General features: G+C 41.7%; 1 protein-coding gene across 2 annotated transcripts in view; it reads right to left on the bottom strand.

Moving 5' to 3' along the window:
- The window catches only part of LOC149455649 (cytochrome P450 2K1-like), a 43,154-nt gene that overhangs the window by 5,993 nt on the left and 14,383 nt on the right, over positions 1-22,778 (bottom strand). For both annotated transcript variants that reach the window (XR_016314038.1, XM_089686041.1), the window contains exons 7-9: positions 20,364-20,505; positions 3,893-4,077; positions 1,417-1,558 (exon numbers count right to left, since the gene is read on the bottom strand). Coding sequence is in view for 1 of the 2 variants with exons in the window: in XM_089686041.1 (XP_089542167.1) it covers positions 1,417-1,558; positions 3,893-4,077; positions 20,364-20,505 (469 nt within the window). In the remaining variant the exon portion in view is untranslated. The remainder of the gene's footprint in view (positions 1-1,416; positions 1,559-3,892; positions 4,078-20,363; positions 20,506-22,778) is intronic.

Here is a 22,778-nt window from a genome sequence, read left to right as displayed (position 1 = left end):
TTAGTAAGTCAACCCCAATGTTTGAAATCTAACATAGCAATACATCCATCTACCCCCTCAATGGAAGTATTTAGAGTCAACATGTTCTTTTAGTTTTAGATTTGCGTTTGCTATCTGTCTCTTGCTGGGGAGATTTACCCTCCTTATTTGTCCTGGTGACCATTGCCCTTAAGGAAATCAATTTACAGCCATCTCCAGTGACAACTAAGGGAATTTTCTCTAAACTTGTAGAGATTTTCTCTCACTTTCTGTTGTGTCTCCAGGATAGGTAGCACACCCATAACCATTTCATGTCACTGTCCTGGGATATCAACACTACATCACAGATCCAAGCTCTGTTCTGTAGTTGAGTACCGGAACTCTCATTTCTCCACGCAGCTCTGCACACCCAAGCAGGTTCACTCCCAAGCCACTGCTCTGCGTGTCCATTTACACATTATGCTGCCCCTTTTCTCTCCTCATTGGCTCACTGGCTGTGATTGACAACAGTGGGAGCCAATACTCCCCCTGCTGTCTCAGCCAATGAGGAGGAAGTGTCTCTGGAGAGCCAAGGCTCTTGTGCATATCACTGGATCGTGATAGGGCTCAGGTAAGTATTAGAGGGGCTGCTGCACACAAGTTTTTTTACCTTCATGCATAGAATGCATGAAGATAAAAAAACCTTTAGCCTTTACAACCACTTTAACCTCCTTAGCGGTTTTCCCGAGTATAGCTCGGGGTAAAATTTGAGTACCAAGAGCGGTAACCCCGAGCTACACTCGGGCTTACCATGCGGCGTTGCTCAGGGGGTCCCTGCAGCACTTACCTTGTCCTTCGCTCCCGCGATGTGTCCCCTGCAGCGTCCTCGGCCATCTCCTCCGGCCAATGCCGGCATCCGGCTTCCGTGTTTCGGTCCCTGTGACGTCGGGACGTACAGGCGCCGGAACCGGTGGGAAATTTGAAATTTTTCAAAAATGTCATTTTTGCTGTCATTGCTGTTTCAATGCATTTCACATATATTTTGTCCCTACTGCTTTGTCCTGTGCCCTGCCTGCATTTTGACTGTTCTTTCTGCCTGGAAACTTAGAAAAGTCCATGGCGTCCAAAAAGCGCCCCTTTACGTCAAAAGCGGTTTTAGAACAGCGATAGTAAATCAGAACCAGAATTAAATTTATTATTATATTATTATTTTTTATGATTATTTATTAAATTATAATTTATGATTTCGTGTTTCAAGTTTTATCATATCCGGAATGTTTACTAGACTCTTGTTTGTACAGATTTCAGTGAGTTATTCCTAAAAATTACAGCCTACAATAAAAAACTACATATTTCCATGCAAAAAAATCGGAAAGAATCATACCACCGAGGAGGTTAAGAAAGAATGGCACTGCATGCGCATAATCAACAATCAGCCAAGCTCCCATTAAATATTACCTATCGAGAATGGTATAAATGCCTCATTTTTCTTCAGATTTCCTTCTGAGTCGAGAAAATGTTCAGGGTAAAATTCATCTGGTTTTTCAAAGTAAGCTTCATCCCTCAGAACAGATGTCAGCAATGGGATAACAGTGGTCCCCTGTGGGGAAAACACAGTCATATAATTCTTGATGTGTGTCTTTATGTATCTGCATGAACAAATGCAAAATATTTCATTTAGAAAGCCATTTTAGTAGCAAAGTGAGCTACAAAGAGAACCGTTTGAATGGTTACTGTATATTCTAGGCAATTGGTTTTCATGCATCACTTTGATTTAACACATTGATGTGTTAGGAGGTCATGTGGTTTTAATATGTTTTTTGTTATCAGGTTTTATCCTGACCATATCACTTTAGTGCATTCACATTTGTTGTGAGTTATTTTTACACAGCACTTTCTACTGAGGCATAATTTATGCCATTCATCTATCACTTCACTCCTGACCCACGACACGTTTTTTTTCCGTTTTTGGGGACGCATGTTTAGTTGTCACTTATTTATGTCATCATGTGATGTTTTTGTCTACACATATGTTTATTGATCTAAGTATCACATGTTATTTATGTCTATATGCATAATATTATTAGTTTAATGTATATATTTATGGGTTGTATTTAGAATATTTAGATACCATTTAGGGAGCGCAACACCATTTTTTTTATTGTTCATTAACACCTCTTCAGGGAAGCCTATCTTGCCTTCAGCTAATAACTTCTAAGAATCTTCTAGCTCTCTCATCAGTTCATCCCTGACAGATATTGTTCCACCAGCCCCCCTTTATTAGAATGTAAGCTCCCAGGAGCAGGGCCCTCCTAACCCTCTTGTATTGAATTGTATTGTTGCTGTACAGTCTCCCTTTATATTGTAAAGCGCTGAGAAAACTGTTGGCGCTATATAAATCCTGTATAATAATAATACAATTCATTAAAAGTAGTCGCTGAATTATTTTTCTATTTTTTTAGGCTTTTATTCCTAATTTTTCCATGGTGATCCTGCTAGTGGAATACTTCCTGTCTTACAGTGTCTCCAGTCTGGAAGGCAAGTGCAATGGAGACACCTTTTGGACACCAGTATTGTCTGTCTTCGTAGAGGGTAATGTTAGCTGTACTAGCAGATTTAGATGGATTTTACAAACAAATTAAAACCTATACTTTAAAAGCAGTTACAGCAACAGTTTTTATTCCTTGGTTTTATTAAAATGAATAGAAGTTGATCATTGTAAGCATCCTGTCAGTGTTTAATGCATAGTCTCTACCCTCTAATTGCCACTTTTGCTGGACAGCTTTGTCTTTTAAAGGAAGTTGGAAAATAACAGACTTACTGCTCGGTTCACCTATTGAAAATAAAGAAAAAAAATGTCTTAAAAGAAACAAAGAAGCCACCACATTTAAGGATTGGTAAGCTGCAATGTAACTAATTTTGGATTTATATATACTTTTAGATTTGGATATACTTTAATATTGAACTGTTAACAAGACCAGGCCTGCTTCTTAACCTCCCTAGTGGTATTCCCGAGTGTAGCTCGGGGTAACATGTCAGTGCCAAAAGCGGTAACCCCGAGCTACACTCGGGCTTACCATGCAGCGTTGCTCAGGGAGTCCCTGCAGCACTTACCTTGTCCTTCGCTCCCACGATGTGTCCCCTGCAGCGTCCCCGGCCATCTCCTCCGGCCGATGCCGGCATCCGGCTTCTGTGTTCCGGTCCCTGTGACGTCAGGACGTACGGGCGCCGCCGGAGGCAGCGGGAAATTTGAACATTTTAAAAAATTTCATTTTTTTCAAAACAAATTTTTCATAGTAAAACATTGCTGTTTCAACCCATTTCACATACATATTGTCCCTAGTGCTTTGTCCTGTGCCCTGCCTGCATTTTGTCTGTTCTTTCTGCCTGGAAACTGAGAAATGTCTATGGCATCCAAAAAGCGTCCCTTTATGTCAAAAGTGGGTTTAGATCAGCTAGAGAACAGTGATAGTAAATCAGAACCACTTGCAGAATTGAGTGATAATGATTTGTGGGGAAATTTGTCATCAGACACTGAAAACGATTTTGCGACTTTGCTCAGCAATGTACGAACTTGGTGCTCTATTTCAAATTTCAGTGTTTTCAGTTTGATTATATTATTGAATTAAATGTATTATTATTATATTATTATTTTTTATGATTATTTATTAAATTATAATTTATGATTTTATGTTTCAAGTTTTATCATACCTGGGATGTTTACTAGACTCTTGTTCAGGCAGATTTCAGTGAGTTATTCCTAAAAATTACAGCCTACAATAAAAAAACGACATATTTCCATGCAAAATAATGGTACCGCTTTCAGCACCAGAAATCTGAAATAATCATACTGCCAGGGAGGTTAAAGACTGCTGAAAATACAAGGAACTACATGCATCTGAAATCCTGAAAAAGGTGAGACTGTTATACTCGCCTTTGGAATGCTGTACCCTTTGAATGTGACATCTTTAGCAGTTGCATGTGGGGCATTCAGAGGTATAATATCAGCAAACCTCTGGATTTCATGAATGACGGCATCAGTGTACGGCATCTGCCTCCTGTGCTCACTTTGTGGTTCAGCTGATCCAATCACTCTGTCAATTTCATTTTGAACTTTTTCTGTCAGGAAAAAAGATCCATATGTGTTTATAATCAACAAAAGATTACTCTGTACAGTATGTTAAAATCAGTGCAAGAAATACCACAATTATCGAAATATTGAAAGCCATTCTTTTTGTTTTGGATGGAGTTTTATGGTTTTTATTGCAGGCTGTGTTTCAATCAGGGGCATTCATCATTCTATATTTGTCTTAATGACCAATGTCACAGGGACCACGATTTAGCCAAAAGATGTTTACAGCACAATCGACTAGTTCTTGGAGGGCATCCATGGACTTCTTCCAAGAACCACCCCCCCTCCTTGGGTGCCCCCTGGGGAGCACATCAGGCATGATCTGTGATCGTTGTGTCCTTGGACACAGCTGAGCACAGATCACGGTAAAGGGCCAATCAGAGCGACCCTTTACCATGTGATCAGCTATGTACAATCACAGCTGACCACAGCATCAACAGGAATTGCTGGTTATCAGCAGTCCTCCTTTCTTTTTTTTATAATTTAAATATTTATTGATTTTCATTTTAAATACATTTCATCATCATAATATACAAACATATATATATATATATCTATACATTATATTATCCAGCGTTTCCACTTTATTTACTCTATTCTAACTCCCCCCCCCTCCTCCACCCCCACCCTAATCCCATCTTCCTACTTTTCCTTTTCTCTGCATCATTTTATCTCAGCAAGTACAATTTTCCTATTATTTTCTTTAATCTTTCCTATATTTCATATATAACTTAGCTTTTTCCCAGTTCTCCCATTTCCTATTATAGGTCTCCATCCTATCTTCCTGGGCATAACACAACCTTTCCATCTTTTTAATCTGCTCAACTCCTTCAATCCAGTCTTCTTCCTTCGGCACCTCTATTTGCCTCCAGAACCTGGGTATCAGAGCTTTTGCAGCATTTATGTAGCACCATATCCCTGATTTTTTATATTTATTAACTGATATATCCATGTTATGCAAAATACACACTTCTGGGTCTAGGCCAATGTCTATTTCTGTTATTTTTCTTATCAAATGGGTTATTGTCTTCCAGAATGCCTGAATTTTTGGGCACCCCCACCACATGTGATATGTTGTGCCTATTTCACCACATCCCCTCCAACACCACGGTGAACTCTCTACACACATCTTATTTTCTACGTTTGGTGTAATGTGCCATCTTATCAAACACTTATAGTTCATCTCTACTTCTCTCATAGAAATGTTTTCGTGGGTTAATCTATAGATTCTCCTCTGCTTCTCCTCATCTATCACGCTTCCCATATCATTTTCCCATTTTGTTATATATGTTGGCTTTGTGTTTGTATCTAATTCAGTGAGTATTTTATATACCTTGGCAATCCCGTGCTTCCCATCACCTTGTACAGTTGCAAGAAAAAGTATGTGAACCCCTTGGGATTACGTGGAGTTTTGCATGAATTGGGCATAAAATGTGCTCTGAACGTCATCTAAGTCACAACAATAGAAGAACACAGTCTGCTGAACATAATATTACACAAACATTTGATGTTGCCATGGTTTAATTGCACATAACATGTAAACATTCACAGTGCAGGGAGGAAAAAGTGTGTGAGGTCCTAGCTTAATGACTTCTCCCAGAGCTAATTGTAGCCAGGAGTGAGCCAACCTTGACTCCAATCAGTGTGATGATATTGGATGTGTTGCTGACAGCTGTCCTGCCCTTAAAAAACACACACCTGTTTTGGGTTTACTGGTTTCAAGAAGCACTGTCTGATATGAACCATGCCTCGCAGAAAAGAGCTCTCAGAAGACCTACGATCAAGAATTGTTGACTTGCATGAAGCTGGAAAGGGTTACAAAAGTATCTCCAAAAGCCTTGATGTTCATGTGTCCATGGTAAGACAGACTGTCTACAAATGGAGAAAGTTTAGCACTGTTGCTACTCTCCCTAGGCGTGGTCGTCCTGTAAAAATGACTGCAAGAGCACAGCGCAGAATGCTGCATGTGGTAAAGAAGAATCCCAGAGTGTCAGCTAAAGACCTACAGAAATCTCTGGCACATGCTAACATTTTTGTTGACACATCTACAATAAGGAAAACATTAAACAAGAATGGAGTACATGGGAGGACACCACGGAGGAAGCCATTGCTGTCCAAAAAGAATATTGCAGCACGTTTGAAGTTTGCAAAAGAGCACCTGGATGTTCCACAACACTACTGGCAAAATATACTGTGGACAGATGAAACCAAGATTGAGTTGTTTGGGAAGAACACACAGCACTATGTGTGGAGAAAAAAAGGCACAGCACACCAACATCAAAACCTCATCCCCACTGTAAAACATGGCGGAGGGAGCATTATGGTTTGGGGCTGCTTTGCTGCCTCAAGGCCTGGACGGATTGTTGTCATTAATGGGAAAATGAATTCCAGAGTTTATCAAGACATTTTGCAGGAAAACGTACGACCATCTGTCTGCCAACTGAAGCTCCGCAGAGGATGGGTGATGCAACAGGACAATGACCCAAAGCATACAAGTAATTCAACAAAACAATGGCTGCAACAGCACAGAATACGCCTTCTGGAGTGGCCCAGCCAGAGTCCTGACCGCAGCTCGATTGAAATGCTGTGGCATGACCTTAAGAGAGCGATTCACACCAGACATCCCAAGAATATTGCTACATTAAAACAGTTTTGTGAAGAGGAGTGGTCCAAAATTACTCCAGATCGTTGTGCAGGTCTGATCTGCAACTACAGGAAACGTTTGGTTGAGGTTATTGCTGCCAAAGGAGGGTCAACCAGTTATTAAGTCCAAAGGTTCACATACTTTTTCCTCCCTGCACTGTGAATGTTTACATGTTATGTGCAATTAAACCATGGCAACATCTAATATTTGTGTAGTATTATGTTCAGCAGACTGTGTTCTTCTATTGTTGTGACTTAGGTGATGTTCAGAGAACATTTTATGCCTAATTCATGCAAAACTCCACATAATCCCAAGGGGTTCATATACTTTTTCTTGCAACTGTACTCCCAAAACCTTTTCAAACAAGTTCCAATTGTCTCTTGTCCTTAAAGGTTTTGGCAGACTTCCAACAAAACTCCTCAATTGAAAATACCTCCACTCGTCTAATTTAGTGAAAATCTCACCCTCTTTTTTTTTCAATTCCCCGAATGATCCTATTTTATCCCCCACCAAAATATCTCTTACTTGGACCTCTTCCTTTTTAAACCACCTACCACCTATTTCTTCTCTACCAGGGGGGAAAAACTCTGTGTTTTTTAGTGAAATCAGTGTTGAATTAAAAGTCCATTTCAAACTTTTGTGTAAATTATCCCAAATTTTTAAAACATTCAAAGTGTATGTATTTACATTATCATTTAAACCCCTATACTGTGTTGGTACCCATATCACCTTACCCAAATTTGTTCCACTGAGTGCATTCTCTATTCTCACCCAACTTTTTTTAAAGTTATGTGTCCAATCTATAGTTCTTGCCAATATTACAGCTTTGTAATATCTTTTAAAGTCTGGGAGCCCTAAACCACCTCTTTCTTTCCTCCTACTCAACAACTCATATGACAATCTTGGTATTTTATTCCTCCATACGTATTTTGTTATCAGTTTCTTAATTACCTTAAAGAAGATCTCTGGGAGTTTAATTGGTATCATTTGATATCTATACATGATTTTTGGTACTATTATCATTTTTACCAGGTTAATACGGCCTATCCATGTCGGAATTCCCTCCTGCAATATCTTTAATTCCTCTCTAATCTCGTTAATCAATGAAATATAGTTTAATTTATATAGATGTTTATATGAAGCTGTGAGTTTTACTCCTAAGTATTTTATATCTCTATCTTTCCATTTAAAGGGAAATTCCTTTTGTATTTTTTCTTTTTAATTTTTTAAAATGTTTATATTTAGAATCTCCGTTTTTGTTGGATTAATCTTTAAATTTGACAATTCTCCATATTCCTTTAATAGCTTCATTAAGTTTGGAAGTGTTATCCTGGGGTTTCCTACGTAGAACAACAAGTCGTCCGCAAAAGCGGCGACTTTGTGTTCTGTGTCCCCTATCTGGATTCCCTTTATATCTCTATTCAGCCTTATCGTTGACAGCAGTGGTTCTAATGATATAACATACAACAGTGGGGACAGTGGACATCCCTGTCTTGTACCGTTTGACATCTCGATGGGTTCTGACCTCTCCCCATTCACCACAACAACTGCAGAGGGGTATCTGTACAACTTTCCTATCCACTCTCTCATCCTGGGGCCAATTCCCATGACTTCCAGCGTATCCATCATAAATCTCCAGTTCACTCTATCAAACGCTTTTTCAGCGTCTATATAGAGTAGCACCACCGGTTCTTTTCCCTTTTTACTTTTTTGAATCAACATCAATGATCGTAACCCATTATCTCTACCCTCCCTCCCGGGAACAAAGCCCACCTGGTCCTCATGTATCCATTCCGGCATTAGCTCTTTCAATCTATTTGCCAAGACCTTTGCATATAGCTTAGTGTCAGTGTTTAATAATGAAATAGGTCTATAGCTGGAACACTGTGTAGCATCTTTTCCCTCTTTTTGAATAAGCACCATTTGAGCTTGTAGCGATTCTTTTCTTACTTCCATCTCTCCACCTAATGCATTCATATAATTTCTAAGTTTTGGTACTAAAATTTCACTATATTTTTTATAATATCTCACGGTATACCCATCTGGTCCTGGACTTTTCCCAGACACTGTACCCTTCAAGGCTAATTTTATTTCATCTTGTGAGATATCTGCATCAAGGGAGTTCAATTGGACTTCGCTTAATTTTAATAACCCAGCCATCTCTAGATATTTCTTTCTCTTTAGATTCTTCACACTTTCTATATTTTCTGATTCTCGCAGGGGATTTATGTTATACAGATCTCTATAATATTCCATAAAAACTTTGGTGATTTCTCTATTTGAGTGTTTCAGGTTCCCCTTAACATCTTTTATTTTTTCTATATAATTTCTATTTTTCTTTTTCCTCAGGGCCCTCATCAAATATTTCCCCGGTCTTTCTCCCCATCTATATCTCTCACTCAAGACTCTATTATATACTTTTCTCCTCTCCTCTTCCATTACACCTTCTAATTCTTCTTTCTTTTTTTTTAACTTCAGCTCTATTTCTTTTATTATTCTATTCTTATGTTGTTGTTCTAATATACTTATTTCTTCTAAGAGCCCACTCATTTTCTCTCTTCTTTATTTTTTCTTTCTTGCCCCAATCGCTATCAATATTCCTCTTATATATGCCTTATGAGATTCCCACACTGTAGCTATAGACACATCACCTGTCTCGTTCTCCTTGAAATACCGTTCAATCTCTTCCCCTACTTTCTGGGCTATTTCCTTTTCTACTAATAATGTCTCATTCAGTTTCCATCCCAGCCCTCCTGTTTTCCCCTTCCCCCCTTCCTTCCAATTTTATTGTAACTGGGGCGTGATCCGATGAAGAGATTGTCTCTATTTCAGCTTGAACCAGGTGGTCAATTAATTGATGTTCTATAAATATGTGGTCTAATTTTGAGTACCTCTTATGCATGTTTGAAAAAAAGGTATAATCTCTATCTTGCATATGTGTAATTCTCCAGGCATCTACCAATTGACTTATATGTAGTTCTTTTTTCAAGAGTTTCACGGCCCTACTTCCTTCTCTCTGTACATGGGAGGTAGCGTCCTTTTGTGGTTCCATACAAAAATTAAAATCCCCTGCGAGGATCAGGCGTCCTTTTTTAAAGTCCATCAACTTCCTCAGCACTTTTTTCAGGTATATCGCCGGGCTTTTATTAGGATAGTAAATATTGGCCAGTGTACATTCGATCTCCTGTAACTTTCCCTTTAACCCCTTCACGCCTAAGGGTAAAACAAATCTAAACGACTAAGCACAATTCTGCAACGTTGACGTGTTAGTAAAACCGTACATATCGTCACAACTACTTTGTACATCCAGGTGGATTATACCTTGTTTTTTTCAGGACAAATTGGGCTTTCATTTGGTGGTAAATGGTAATGGATAGCTTCTAATTTTTTTTTTATTATTAAAGGAAAACTGGGCCAAAATAGTAAAAAAAATATATTTTTTTAATTTAACTGTGTGTTTCTTGTTACGACCATAACCTACCACCAAAGAACAACCCAAAATACATTCTCCAGTTCTTGACGATCGCAGCGATACCATATATGTGTATGTTATTTGTTGTTTGTACCCGTAGTACAGTCCAGAAACAATAGTGCGCATTTTGTTTTTGTCTTTTTTTTTCTTTTTTTTTTACATAAAACACACTGTCACTGACATTGACATTAACACTAACTGACACTGATACCAATTTTTTTTTAAATCCTGACCTTTGACCCTGACCTTTGCCCTTGACCCTGACCTTTGACCCTGACCTTGACCCAAACACTAACCCTGGTACTGAACTAGATCAAACCTTGATCTAGGTATTTTTCTTTATTTTTTCTTTTCTTTTTTAATATTTATTTATCTTTTTTTTTTTTTTTACAAACTTTTTTTTTATCTCTCTATGTCAGGAATTCGAGAGATACAATGTATCTCTCTTCTCCATTCATAGAGAGAGAGAAAACAAGGGGGCCGGGCTGCGGTGATTCATCACTGTGATAGCCAATCAGAGGCTATCACAGCGATCACGTGACCCGGAATCGGGAGTCCCGGGTCCCGATCGTTAGAACGGGACCCGGGGCTCTCAGTGACACCGCGGTCTTGGTGCTGGGAGCGCGCTGAGCGGCGCGCTCCCAGCACAAAGACAGGTACGCAAATATGCGGCCCCACGGAAAAAAGCCCAGGTCCGTGAGGCCGAATATTTGTGTTACGTCGGCGTCAAGGGGTTAAGAACAAGAATCTCCCCTCTGTGTCTGTCATTCTATCTTCCAGCTCAAACCTAGTATTCTTTGCCATACCTATAGCAACACCCTTCGCTCTCTTAACCGGGGAGTCTGCATAATACCATGTTGGGTGATTTCTAGACCCCATCCTAATGTTTGATTCTATCTCAAAATGTGTCTCCTGTAAAAATACTACTGAGGCTGCTCTATGGTGTAGTTCTTTAAACAGTCTAAATCTTTTCCCAGGGGAGTTCAACCCATTTACATTATATGTTATAAACTGAATCTCTTCCATCTTCCATAAATCTTCTCTTCCCCTCCTATTGATCATTTATGGAAATAAATTCCACTTTTGATCTAATCCTTGGGCTAAAAACTCTGGGTATGGACGTCTTTCCCTTTGTCTGACCTCCCCATAGCTCCCCTAGTCCCTCTTGGGTTCATCTCCAGTACAATAAGACATGGGCGATAGGGTGAGGGCAGGCCAATGTAGAGGTAGAAAAAAAAAAAAAAAAAAAAAAAACAACCTTATTTTTCCTCCACCACCTCTCTCCCCCTCCCCCCCGCCCCCGGTCTCTTCCCCCCCACAAGTTGCCAGTCCTCTTTTCTCTTCATTCTAATTTCCCATTGGACTTCTTCCCAGCCTGGGATCTCCATTCTTTGTATTTTTAAACTGTCACAAAAATATTTCAAGTCTTCTGGAAACCTGAGGTACGCCGTAACCCCGTTTTTCCATCCTATTAAACATTCGGGAGTCCCCCATCTATATTGCACATTATGTTCTTTCAACCTTTCCAATAGGGGTCTCAAAGATCTCCTTCTCCACAGGGTCTCTGGGGCCAAGTCCGCATATATCTGTATGTCTCCTCCTTCATACTTAATAACTGATTTTCCCTTGATCTTCTTCCAAATTTTCTCTTTATCTCGAAACTCATAAAATTTAACTATAATGTCTCTCGGCCTTTCTTTCCCCAGGTATCTCTGGATGTTTCCTTTTCTAAAAATTCCTTCTATTTTAGTCCTTTCCATTTCGGTGCTGTCTGTTATAGTATTTAATATTTTACAGACCACTTCTTGCAGGTTTTCTCCCTTTGAGTTCTATGGGACCCCTCGTATCATAACGTTTCTCCTCCTGTCTCTGTTTTCTTGTTAGGGGACCATGTAATACATCACAATTAGTGTATAGTAGGTTTCAACTTTAGTCACTCACCCTCCTCGTGTGTTTCTTCCTGTGACCGCGCTGAATGCTCTCACCTTCAGGTCGCCTAGGGTCTTTGTTCACGGAGGGGGGACCCTCCAGGATCTCTTTGGATCTTCCGTTGACCAGGGCTTCAGTGGGTATCCTCTTGCCTTGCTTTATGTCTGGGGGTCTCGGGGGAATAGGGGGAGGATGAATCGGTCTCCGGCCAACAGGTCCGCTCTGCTCTCCCACCGCAGAACGCCGGCCGGCTTCCTGATCTCCTAGGAGTGCTTTGCGGCCGGTCACGTGGTAGCGCCGGCTTCCCAGCGTCCGGGCACCCTCTCCCCGCTAGTCTCCAGCCGCTCTCCGCTTCTCCTCCCACAAGCTTCTACCTCTCGTCCCGGGGAGCCGTCGGGCCAGGGTAAGAGCCAAGCCGCAAGGCTTTTCACATTTCTCGGGAGGTACACAGGGGACCTGGGGAGGTCAGACCACGGAGCTCCGTCCGAGAGCTCCTACATAGAGCTCTCCTCTGCCGCCATACTCAGGCTCCGCCTCCTTATTTGGTAAAATTCTTACCCCAGCACTTGCACAGCACCCCAGCAGTCCTCCTTTCATGCTGACAGCATATTAAGAGAGGCGAGCTGGTAAGTGGCAATCTAAAGAGGGGACTTCTGCACTGATAATCAGTGCCCTGCCCTCAGTGTAGCCTTATAACTACCACCTTTCAATGCCCATCAGTGCCACCTATCAGTCCCCATCAGTGCCACCTATTAGTGCCCACTAGTGTCACCTATCAGTACCCATCAGTGTCTCCTATCAGTGCCCATTAGTTCTTCATATCAGTGCCCATCAGTGAAGCCTCATCAGTGCTTCCTCATCAGTGCCCATCAATGTGGCCTCATCAGTGCTGCCTATCAGTGCCCATATGTGTCGCTTTTCAGTGCCCATCAGTGCAGCCTATCAGTGCCCATCAGTGCAGTCTCATCAGCGTACATCACTGAAGGAAAGAAATCACATATTTACAAAATTTTATAACAGAAACTGAAAACAATTTTCTTCCAAATTTGCGGTCTTTTTTCATTTGTTTAGCAAAAAATAAAAATCCCAGTGGTGATTAAATACTACCAAATAAAAGCTCTGTCTAAAAAAAAAGATAAAAGTTTTGTTTGGGTAGAGTGCTACATGACCGCACAATTGTCATTCAAAGTGCAGCAGCACTGAAAGCAGAAAAAATGGCCTGGGCAGGAAAGGGGTGAAAAGTGTCTGGTATTGAAGTGGTTAAAGCGAGGGAACATCGAAAAATGTAGACTGAAACCAAAACAACAATAGAGAGGAAATTTTTCAATGGGGGCACTTGGTGGAACGTGTCTAAAAGGAAATTAACCTAACTTTAGAAAGATTTTAAGTAACTTCCTGTTGAGTCTTTAGGACCATAAAGTAAAGGGAAATCTCTTAAGTGGGACTCAGTTGATGAAAATAAAACTGAGCTGCATTTTAACCATTCTGTACTCTATCCAAAATGGAAAAAAAAAAAGTATACCTAGGTAGGTATACGTAAGTTGTCCCACCTCAATTCATACTCACCTTCCCTTTGATTTCCAGTGTGAAGAAGAAAAGCCATGAGTAAGTGTGAAGAGGAAAATCCCTGAGTAAGCGTGAAGCCAGTATGGTCATAGTTGACATAGGGCTAATAACTTGCCTTCCACAGTCAAGTGGTATGTTAACATCATGGGAGCGAGTCACCTGCTTTCCCATATCCAGAAATCCTGGGTGTTAAGCAAATTGCAGGCACCTGCAATCGCTACTCCGCTTTTTTTGCTAAGAACAAGCAGAGTATCTGTTCTTATCAGTGTCCAGTAGGGGTGCCCTGCTGTCATTCAGGACTTCTGGCAGGAGTGCATGGCGGTATAGTATCCCTGCTGGTATGATGGGAGTCCTGAGGGTTTTCCCTTATGGGAAGGAATTCAAATTGAGAGTCCACCATGTAAGATGTGGGCCGGTAGCAGTGAGGGGTATAGTACCTCCTGATTTGAATGGTGCCGTCTTGTTTGGTCAGGAGTCAGGGAGGCAAACAGTCTGCAATATTAAGTGCCCCATGGAGTGGTGACCCATGGGTGCTCTTAGTATCACTATGTGTTTGGGGCCTTACTGTGAGAATGAGCACTTGGCCACAACTCTTGATTTTTTTTCGCACATCACCTTTTGGCTAAGACCAGAGCATTTTTGTTACCCAGCTGCAAAGCTTAGCCATTGGAACTTTTTAAATTTATACTCTCCACTTGAGTCACACTGCACTTTATATTTGTGTTTTCCTTTCACTCACAGGATGGTAGAATGTGGGTCTTCAAGCTTACCTGGAAGTCTATGGGGAGGATGCGTGGCCATCAGGTTCCTTCCTCCTCTGTCTTGCAGGGAAGGATATCCCCTCTCCTCAGGAAAGCCCTCCCACCCAATGCTCATTGGTCAGCTTCTGCTGATCATGAGGAATAGGGTCTGCTGGGCCTTTAGGCTAGGTGGACCTTATTGTGCCTTAATGTGCCCTCATCAGGAGTCTCACACCCTCGGAAAGAGGTGGGCAGGGAGAGATCATTCCTCTTCAGGAGGGGACCATGGCACACCCTAGTGCACTATTTTTTGTGTGTGTTCACTTTTTTTGGTTCACTTTGGTGTTTTGTGTTTTGTTTTTGCACAGCACGCCATAGGTTCAAAAATGCAACCCTATTGCTCCAGCAGAGGAATATAGAACCATACAAACAACTGCACATTAGTAGCGTCACAATTAATAGCATACTGTCACCTGTTTTTTAACCTTCATGAAAATATATACTAGGTTAAAGGAAGCACATTTGCACAATTTATATGATTTTATTACAGTAATATAATTATGTGATATAGTTTCTCATATTCTAATATTTTATTCCAAAGACCGTGCAGGACCCAAAGTCTATCACATGCTTTTCCTTAGAGCAAATTATTTTACTGTCACTGTCACACCCACTGCACTCCTCTTTTGCACATGCTCTTTACTTCCATACCATCCATATGCCCCTCCTGCACATACTATCTACTGGCCACCCCCAGGCAGAAGGGACTAGTGGCATCACTACAGAAAGGCAATTGCCCTCCTAGGTTATTTCTTGCTGTCCCTGCCAAGAGCGGATTGTATTGGACGGGCTTGGCTGGGGTAGGATTGGTCTCGGCTGGGCATCGGCTGTGCTCAGGTGGGTGGTCAGCCTTCAGCTGTGCTTGAGAAGGAGGGCTGGCTTTGGCTGTGCTCTGCTGACCATCTCCTGTATCCTGTCCACGATCTCTGACCGTCTCCTGTATCCTGTCCACAGTCTCTGACTGTATCCTGTCTGCAGTCTCTGATCTTGTCCTGTAGTACAGTCATGGCCAACAATATTGGCACCCCTGCATTTTGAGGCATTCTCATGTTTATTTCTTTTGTTTGTATTGGTATGACACAAAAAAGTGGAGAAACAAAAGCCAAATCTGACACATTCCACGCAAAACTCCAAAAATGCACTGGACAAAATTATTGGCACCTTCTCAAAATTGTAAGAAATAATTGCATTCAAGTTCATGATGCTCTTGTAGTTTGTAATTAAAATCACGTGTATCAATTAATGGGTGCTGACAATATGGGAACCACATCGGCAACCAGTCAAGATGGTGAAAATTTGACACAACCTTTCTGTTGTGTGTCGATGTGTTCAACATGGAGCATGGAGAAGAGAAAGAGCAGCAAAGAATTGCCTGAGAATTTGAGAACAAAATTGTGGAAAAGCATGGACAATCTAAAGGTTACAAGTCTATCTGCAGAGATTTTAATGTTCCTGTGTCCACTGTGCACAACATTGTCAAGAAATTTACAGCCCATGGAACTGTAGCTAATCTTCCTGGACATGGATGAAAGAGAAAAACTGATCAAAGATTGCAAGGAAGGATTGTTCAAATGTTAATTTCCAGACAAATTCAAGCTGACCTTCAGGCACAGGGTACAACTGTGTCAGCTTGCACTATATGTCGCCATCTGAATGAAAAGGGATGCTATGGTAGGAGACCCAGGAGGACCCCCACTGCTGACACAGAAACATAAAAAAGCCAAATTGGAATTTGCCAAAATTTACCTGAGGAAACCAAAATCCTTTTGGGAGAATGTGATGTGGACATATGAAACAAAATTACAGCTTTTTGTTAAAAACCATCATTCTACTGCTTTCAGAAAAATAAAATTAAACATTTTAAACAAAAGAAGATAATCACTACAGTCAAACATGGTGGAGGTTCACTGATGTTTTGGGGTTGCTTTGCTGGTTCAGGCACTGGATGTCTTGGCCATCTGCATGGCAGTATGAAATCTGAAGACTACCAAAGAATTATGGGGTGCAATGTAGGGCCCAATGTCAGAAAGTTGGCTTTCCATCAGAGGTCATGGGTCTTACAGTAGGACAATGAACCAAAGCACACATCAAAAAGCACCCAGAAATGGTTTCAGACAAAGAGCTAGAGAGTACTGAACTGGCCAACAATACATCCAGATCTCAATCTCACAGAGCTCCTGTGGAGAGATCTCAAAACAGCAGTTGGGAAAAGGAAACCTTCCAAGCTGAGAGACATAGAGCAGTTGGCGAAAGAAAAGTAGTCCAAAATGCCAGCAGAGAGGTGTAAGAAACTCCTTGATGATTACAGGAAGCCATTGATTTCAGTAATTTTTTCCAAGGGATGTGCTACCAAATATTAAATTGAAGGTGCCAATAATTTTGTCCAGTGCATTTTTTGAGTTTTGCCTGGAATGTGTCAGATTTAGCTTTTTGTTTCTCCACTTTTTTGTGTCATGCCAATACAAACAAATTAAATAAACATAAGAATGTCTAAACAATTCTAATGGCAACAATTTTCTGGGCAAAGTGGTGCATTTTCTGACAGAAATGCAGGGATGCCAATATTTTTGGCCATGACTGTATGTCCGAAGTTTATGACTGTCTCCTGTATCATGTCCGCATTCTTGACCTTCTCCTGTATCATGTCACAAGTCTCTCACCGTCTCCTGTATCATGTCCGCAGTCTCTGACCTTCTCCTGTATCATGTCCGCAATCTCTGACCTTCTCCTGTATCATGTCCGCAGTCTCTGACCTTCTACTGTATCATGTCCGCAGTCTCTGACCTTCTCCTGTGTCATGTCCGCAGTCTCTGACCTTCTCCTGTGTCATGTCCACAGTCTCTGACCTTCTCCTGTATCATGTCCGCAGTCTCTGACCATATTCTGTATCTTGTCCACAGTATCTGACTGTTTCCTATATCATGTCTGCAGTCCCTGACCATCTCCTGTAGTATGTCCATAGTCTCTGACCATCTACTGTATTATGTCCACTGTCTCTGACTGTCTGACTGCCTAGGGCAGCACAAAACCAAAATACACCACTGAATACTGGCATATCCAATGCACTCCTTCCCTGCATAAACTGAGCATCGTGGTACCTTTCATACCCTTCTCTGTCATACTTCTGTCTTACCCTCCACATTCATCCCCTGAACATACTATCCAGTGTCATTTCCTTCTTACTCATCTCCTGCACTCTTCTTCAGATATACAGTACACAGTATTTATACAGTATATACAGCCACCTTGTCCTAAGTTTAGTCTTGCTGGGTGGGTGGTAGTCAGCCTTGCAGGGGCATTTCTGGGGTCCTAATAGACCAGGATCTGGTCACAAAGATGAAAATGTTGAAGGGCTGGTAGGATACTATGATGACTACTTTGGATAAAATCTAAGACAAATGTAATCTTTTTTTAACTGAACAAAAATGCATTGGTCTAAAAATTGTACTGTTACATTATGATGGCAAAATTAGTAATAGATGGATTTAAAAATAGCTAAAATATACAATGTTCCAAAACTATATAACTGCTTAGAATGTATCATCCCTGTGTCTCACAGGAGACCCAGGACACCCAGTAGAAGACATGGCACATGTGCCCTGGAAGTCAGGCTCTATTGAACACTCCTACAGTCAAGGCTAATTTATAGTTTATATGTTCATTTGGTTTTCCCCAAAACACAGTGATGCTAACATTTTCCTCTGCTGGTCAGTAGGTGTCACTGGTACCTCTGGCAATAGAGTGAGATGGAATAGTACCGGTTCATTCACACTGGAATGTAAAAAACTTTGCTTCCACAGAAGTTTTGTGTTTTGGCTGTAGAAGCAGCTCAATGTTATCCTATGTGTTCATGCACATTAGGCTGTTTATATGAATATTTTAAGCTCAGTGTTTAGAGGCAGAAAGAAAATCCTTCTGGTTTGTGATTTTAGAGATTTCTGACAGAAAAAAAAATGATATGCTCTCCTAAACACCGATACGAAAACAATCTATATGAGCATTTTTTTCTGCCAAGGGCACTGGTATTTTTATTAAGCCAAGTGTGCATGGACCCTAATACTGAGCTAAGAATATTTATTTTTCCTCTAGCCAACCAGTAGGAGTTGTATTGTCCCTGGCACATGCTGGAGGATAATATAAATATTTGGGGTAGATCTTGTGATCTCTCTCTTTGCCCCTGGCTTTGGCCCAAAGATGTATTTGGTGCAGCTGTGTGACTAGGCCTGCGACCTAGGAAGCCTTTGCACGAGTGCAGTGCAAGTTCCTGGCAGAAGGAGCCTATTTGCTAAATATAGTGGAGAGAAGAGAGATACAACAGCTACTGGAAAAGGTACAGGTTGCTGGTTTCAGCCTAAAGACTCTGTTGGCCTGCATTGATGTCTATAGATGGAGTGAGTGAGTGTCACGGTGTGAGGTCAGGTTCAGAGACCAGTAGCTATAGCAGCAGACCAACCAACAGGATAAGTAAACAAGCAGGTCACCCTGGGAAATGACCTGAGGTGAAGGGTCTAAGCACTAACCGGTATTCACCAGAGCTCCTAATGGTGGAGGTGGATTTTGCTGCATGTTAGTACCAGGTTGCAGTTTTCAGGATCACCCCACCAGGAAGTGAGCAAGCCAGGATCCAGTAACTGATATGGCAGGTAGGGATCTAGCAGAAGCGTAGTCAGTAAACAAGCCAAGGGTCGGTAACAAGCGGTAGCAGGTTTGGATGAGGCAGAATCGTAGTCAAGGAACAAGCCAAAGGTTGGTAGCGAAGTTATGGATGGCAGCAGGAGAGACAAAGCGAGATACTGGCTGGAGAGCACAATAATCTGGCAACCAAGAAGTGCAGAGACATGAATTAAATCACGAAGTTCATGGGAGGAGCAAGGAGTTCAAGGTTCATCAGAAAACAAGGCACAAGGCAGGTATCTCAGTGAGAAGAGTTATGGCCTGACACAGAAGAGGTCCCAGGTTCAAGTCCAGGCCCTGACAGTGAGTCTGTAAGGCAGCAAAGGTGTTCTGAGTTCTCTGCCATTTTTTAAATATGATGCTGGGAGGAATAAAGTCCTTAAAGGAACCGGTGCCCAATTGTTGCACATCCCCCACCTTTTAGTCCTGGACTCAGCCCTGGAAAAATGCCAGGCTGCTCTGCCTCTGGCAGGTTCCCCACATGCCTCTAGGGGTCAGGAGGAGTGCTACATATAAAGTATACACAATATATTAAAACTGAAAGTGGTGTATTAAGAGGGCTCAACATATTTTATACGTAGTGGCTGTTTTGTTGGTTTTTTTTAGTTATTTTCCCTTTTATTTGGGTAGGAGTTGGGGAAAAAGTGAAGCCAATTCCTTCTTAGTATACTTCTCCTGCACATATTGCCCACCATTGTACCTTCCAAAATTCTCTCCCACACATAATGTTTACTGCCTTATCCTCCACATTCACTTCCAGTACATAATGCCCACTGGTATACCTTCCACCCTTTTCCTTTGCATATAATGTCTGTTTTCATACCCTCTGCACTCTGTTTCTGCACATGATGCCTACTGTTATACCCCTCACAGCCTTGTACAAACTGTCTGCATTTAGGTCCCAATGTCATACCCTATACATCGCTACTTCACTAACGACCTGCAAAAACACTTTTTTAGAGATGTTTGCAATATCCCTAACATTGCCATCCCTAACATTGCCTATTATGAAATTAGGACTTCTGTAACACTTTACCAGATCAAAAGACCAGTTGTGTTATTCTATAAGTGTAAAAACTAAAATAATATTCTAGGGTTATTTGTGCTATTCTCTAACTGTAAAATTGAAAGAGCTTTTCAAGGGTTATTAAGGCACTATAAATCACATAGTAAATTAACATTTCTTACTCTGTATATCTGGGTATTTGATCATTAGCAAGAGGCTCCATTGCAGAGTGGTAGAGGTTGTCTCCATCCCAGCCACAAAGAGGTTGTCCACCAGAACAGTCAGGTTGTCATTGTGGAAATAAACGGTAGATTCTGGATTTCCCTGCACAATTAAAATAGAAGATTAATGCCTAACTCTAGACAAAACTTTTTTTGGATACCATGCCCTAGGCGGGGGCACAGAGGGTGCCACTTGTGCTGTGAACACCAGCACTGACTTTTGTTTATAAACTTCTTTGCCTGCAGATCAGTCTGCTTAGGAGTCCAACTTTTTGCCATTTCACCCAGCCCCGAAGGAACTTTTGTAAACTATTTTTTCTGGGTATGCAGTACCGAGACAAGGTTATCCAGTGTCCAGGGTGAAGATGGCAAACTGCACTTTTGGGCACACCAAGGAGAGCAGTAATGTAATGCACTGTCACCATGTGGCACAATCCCGGCCCTTTGAGTATGTGATTTTTGTGCATCTGTTTTCTTTTGCTCGGGTGTGTTTTTGTAGTCTTGTCTCTTTGACTTTTTAGACAAATTGGTGTTCCCTATATATAGATTTCCTATTTTGTAGGATGCAATAAAAAAAGTTCTCAGGATCAAATGTCATGTAGTTTGTAATCGTTTTATATACTGTACAGTGTAAGGCTGTGGTTTATTTTGCTTTTTTGCTGCCCTAGGCAAGACTAATATCGCCCCCCCATCTAAATTTGTTGCACGACTTGTCCAGAGCCTGCAATCATGTACACCTTGCACATGCCCCTAGTGCCCATACTCACAGTTAACTTTTACAACTATGCCCACATTCACAAATACCTTGTATATCTTGTCTGTTCCCCACCTCCATGACCATACTCACATGTACCTTGTACATTGACCTCCCCAGTGTCCCTATAATAAAATGCACATTTTAAATCCCTGACCCTAAAGTGCCCACACTCACATGCACCTTGTACACCCCCTCCTCTCCCAGTGCCTACACTCACTTTGTATATTCCCGGTGCCCACTCACAGACATCTTGCACCATCTCCTCACCCCCAGTGCTTGTACATTCCTGCTTCCCCCTCTAGTGCCCACTCACATATACCTTGTACATTCCCTCTTCTCAGTGCCTATACTAACATACATCTTGTAACACCCCCCGCCCCCCTCCCCTTCAGTGCCTGCACTCCCATGCACCTTGTACACCCAAAGTACAAGGGGACTTTACAAGTTATATGTGAGCATGACTCACACTCACATATAACTTGTAAAGCCCCCCCCCCCCCAGTGCCGACAGTCACATACACCTTGTACTTTGTTCACACAGTGTGAGCACTGTGGGGTATACAAGGGGAGTGTCAACACTGGGGGGGCTTTACAAGTTAAATGTGAGCATGACTCACACTCACATATAACTGGTAAAGCCCCCCCACCCCAGTGCCGACAGTCACAAACACCTTATAGTTCCCCCACTGCTCATACTCACATACAACTTGCACATGACACCACTGCTCACACCCCTATTCAATCCCTTACTAGAGCTGGAGAGCAGTAGACATAGCGAGCCAACCATGCCTACCCACCACCGTGCGTGTGTCAGTGGAGTTCTGCACAGCTTTAGTCCCTGACATTGCTCCAGATTTATTATCACTTGTGCGGATGAGGGGGTGGGGGTGGATTATGCAGTGGGAAATTGAACTACAACAAGCAGATCACAGAAAGGAGGGAGAGAGAGCAAACAGAGAGAGTGATCGAGGGCAAAGACAGTCTGTGCGAGGACCGCAGCGGATCCGTCCATCCTCATGGGAGATGGAGCTTGGCTGTGACAGTTGTCCAGCCCAGGGGAACTAGTGGAGCTGCAGGAAAATCAACTCGGGAGTCACTGAGTTGCCCTGCTCTGAAGACCGCTCACACATGTGTGTCCCTACTTCCGGGGGGCGGTGCGCAGCCCCCCCACGAAAGGTGCTGCCCTAGGGTGTCTTATAGTCCAAAAAATAAAAATTGAGAAATGAATACGTCCCACTTGAAATCACTTCTTTGTACTGTTGAAATCCTCAAAGGCCAGCTTCCGCAGAAACCCTCAAAGAAATCAAAAACTCAACATAGTGCATTAACTTAATAACTTGATACATAACACTCCACACATGCGTTTAAAAAGCATTAGTGCAAAAATTGTGAAAAAAGAAACCACAGCAACACTTGTGCCAATCCGAATGACCGGGGAACTGGCTTGTGATACCATGAGGGGATGAGATTATAACCATAACGTTAGGAGTGGAGGCAAAGAGGCTGAGCAGTGTTGCAGACTTCTCTATATTATACCCCACAGCGGTCTTTATATTTTGATTTTGGTAAGGGTATATATGCTATATGTATTAGAAGTAATACACTATTGAAGTGATTAC

Source organism: Staurois parvus, unplaced genomic scaffold (assembly GCF_062004578.1).
Source record: "Staurois parvus isolate SC_StPar_1 unplaced genomic scaffold, SC_StPar_1.0 ptg000390l, whole genome shotgun sequence".
NCBI lineage: Eukaryota > Metazoa > Chordata > Amphibia > Anura > Ranidae > Staurois > Staurois parvus.
This window is presented reverse-complemented; position numbering and strand designations above follow the sequence as displayed.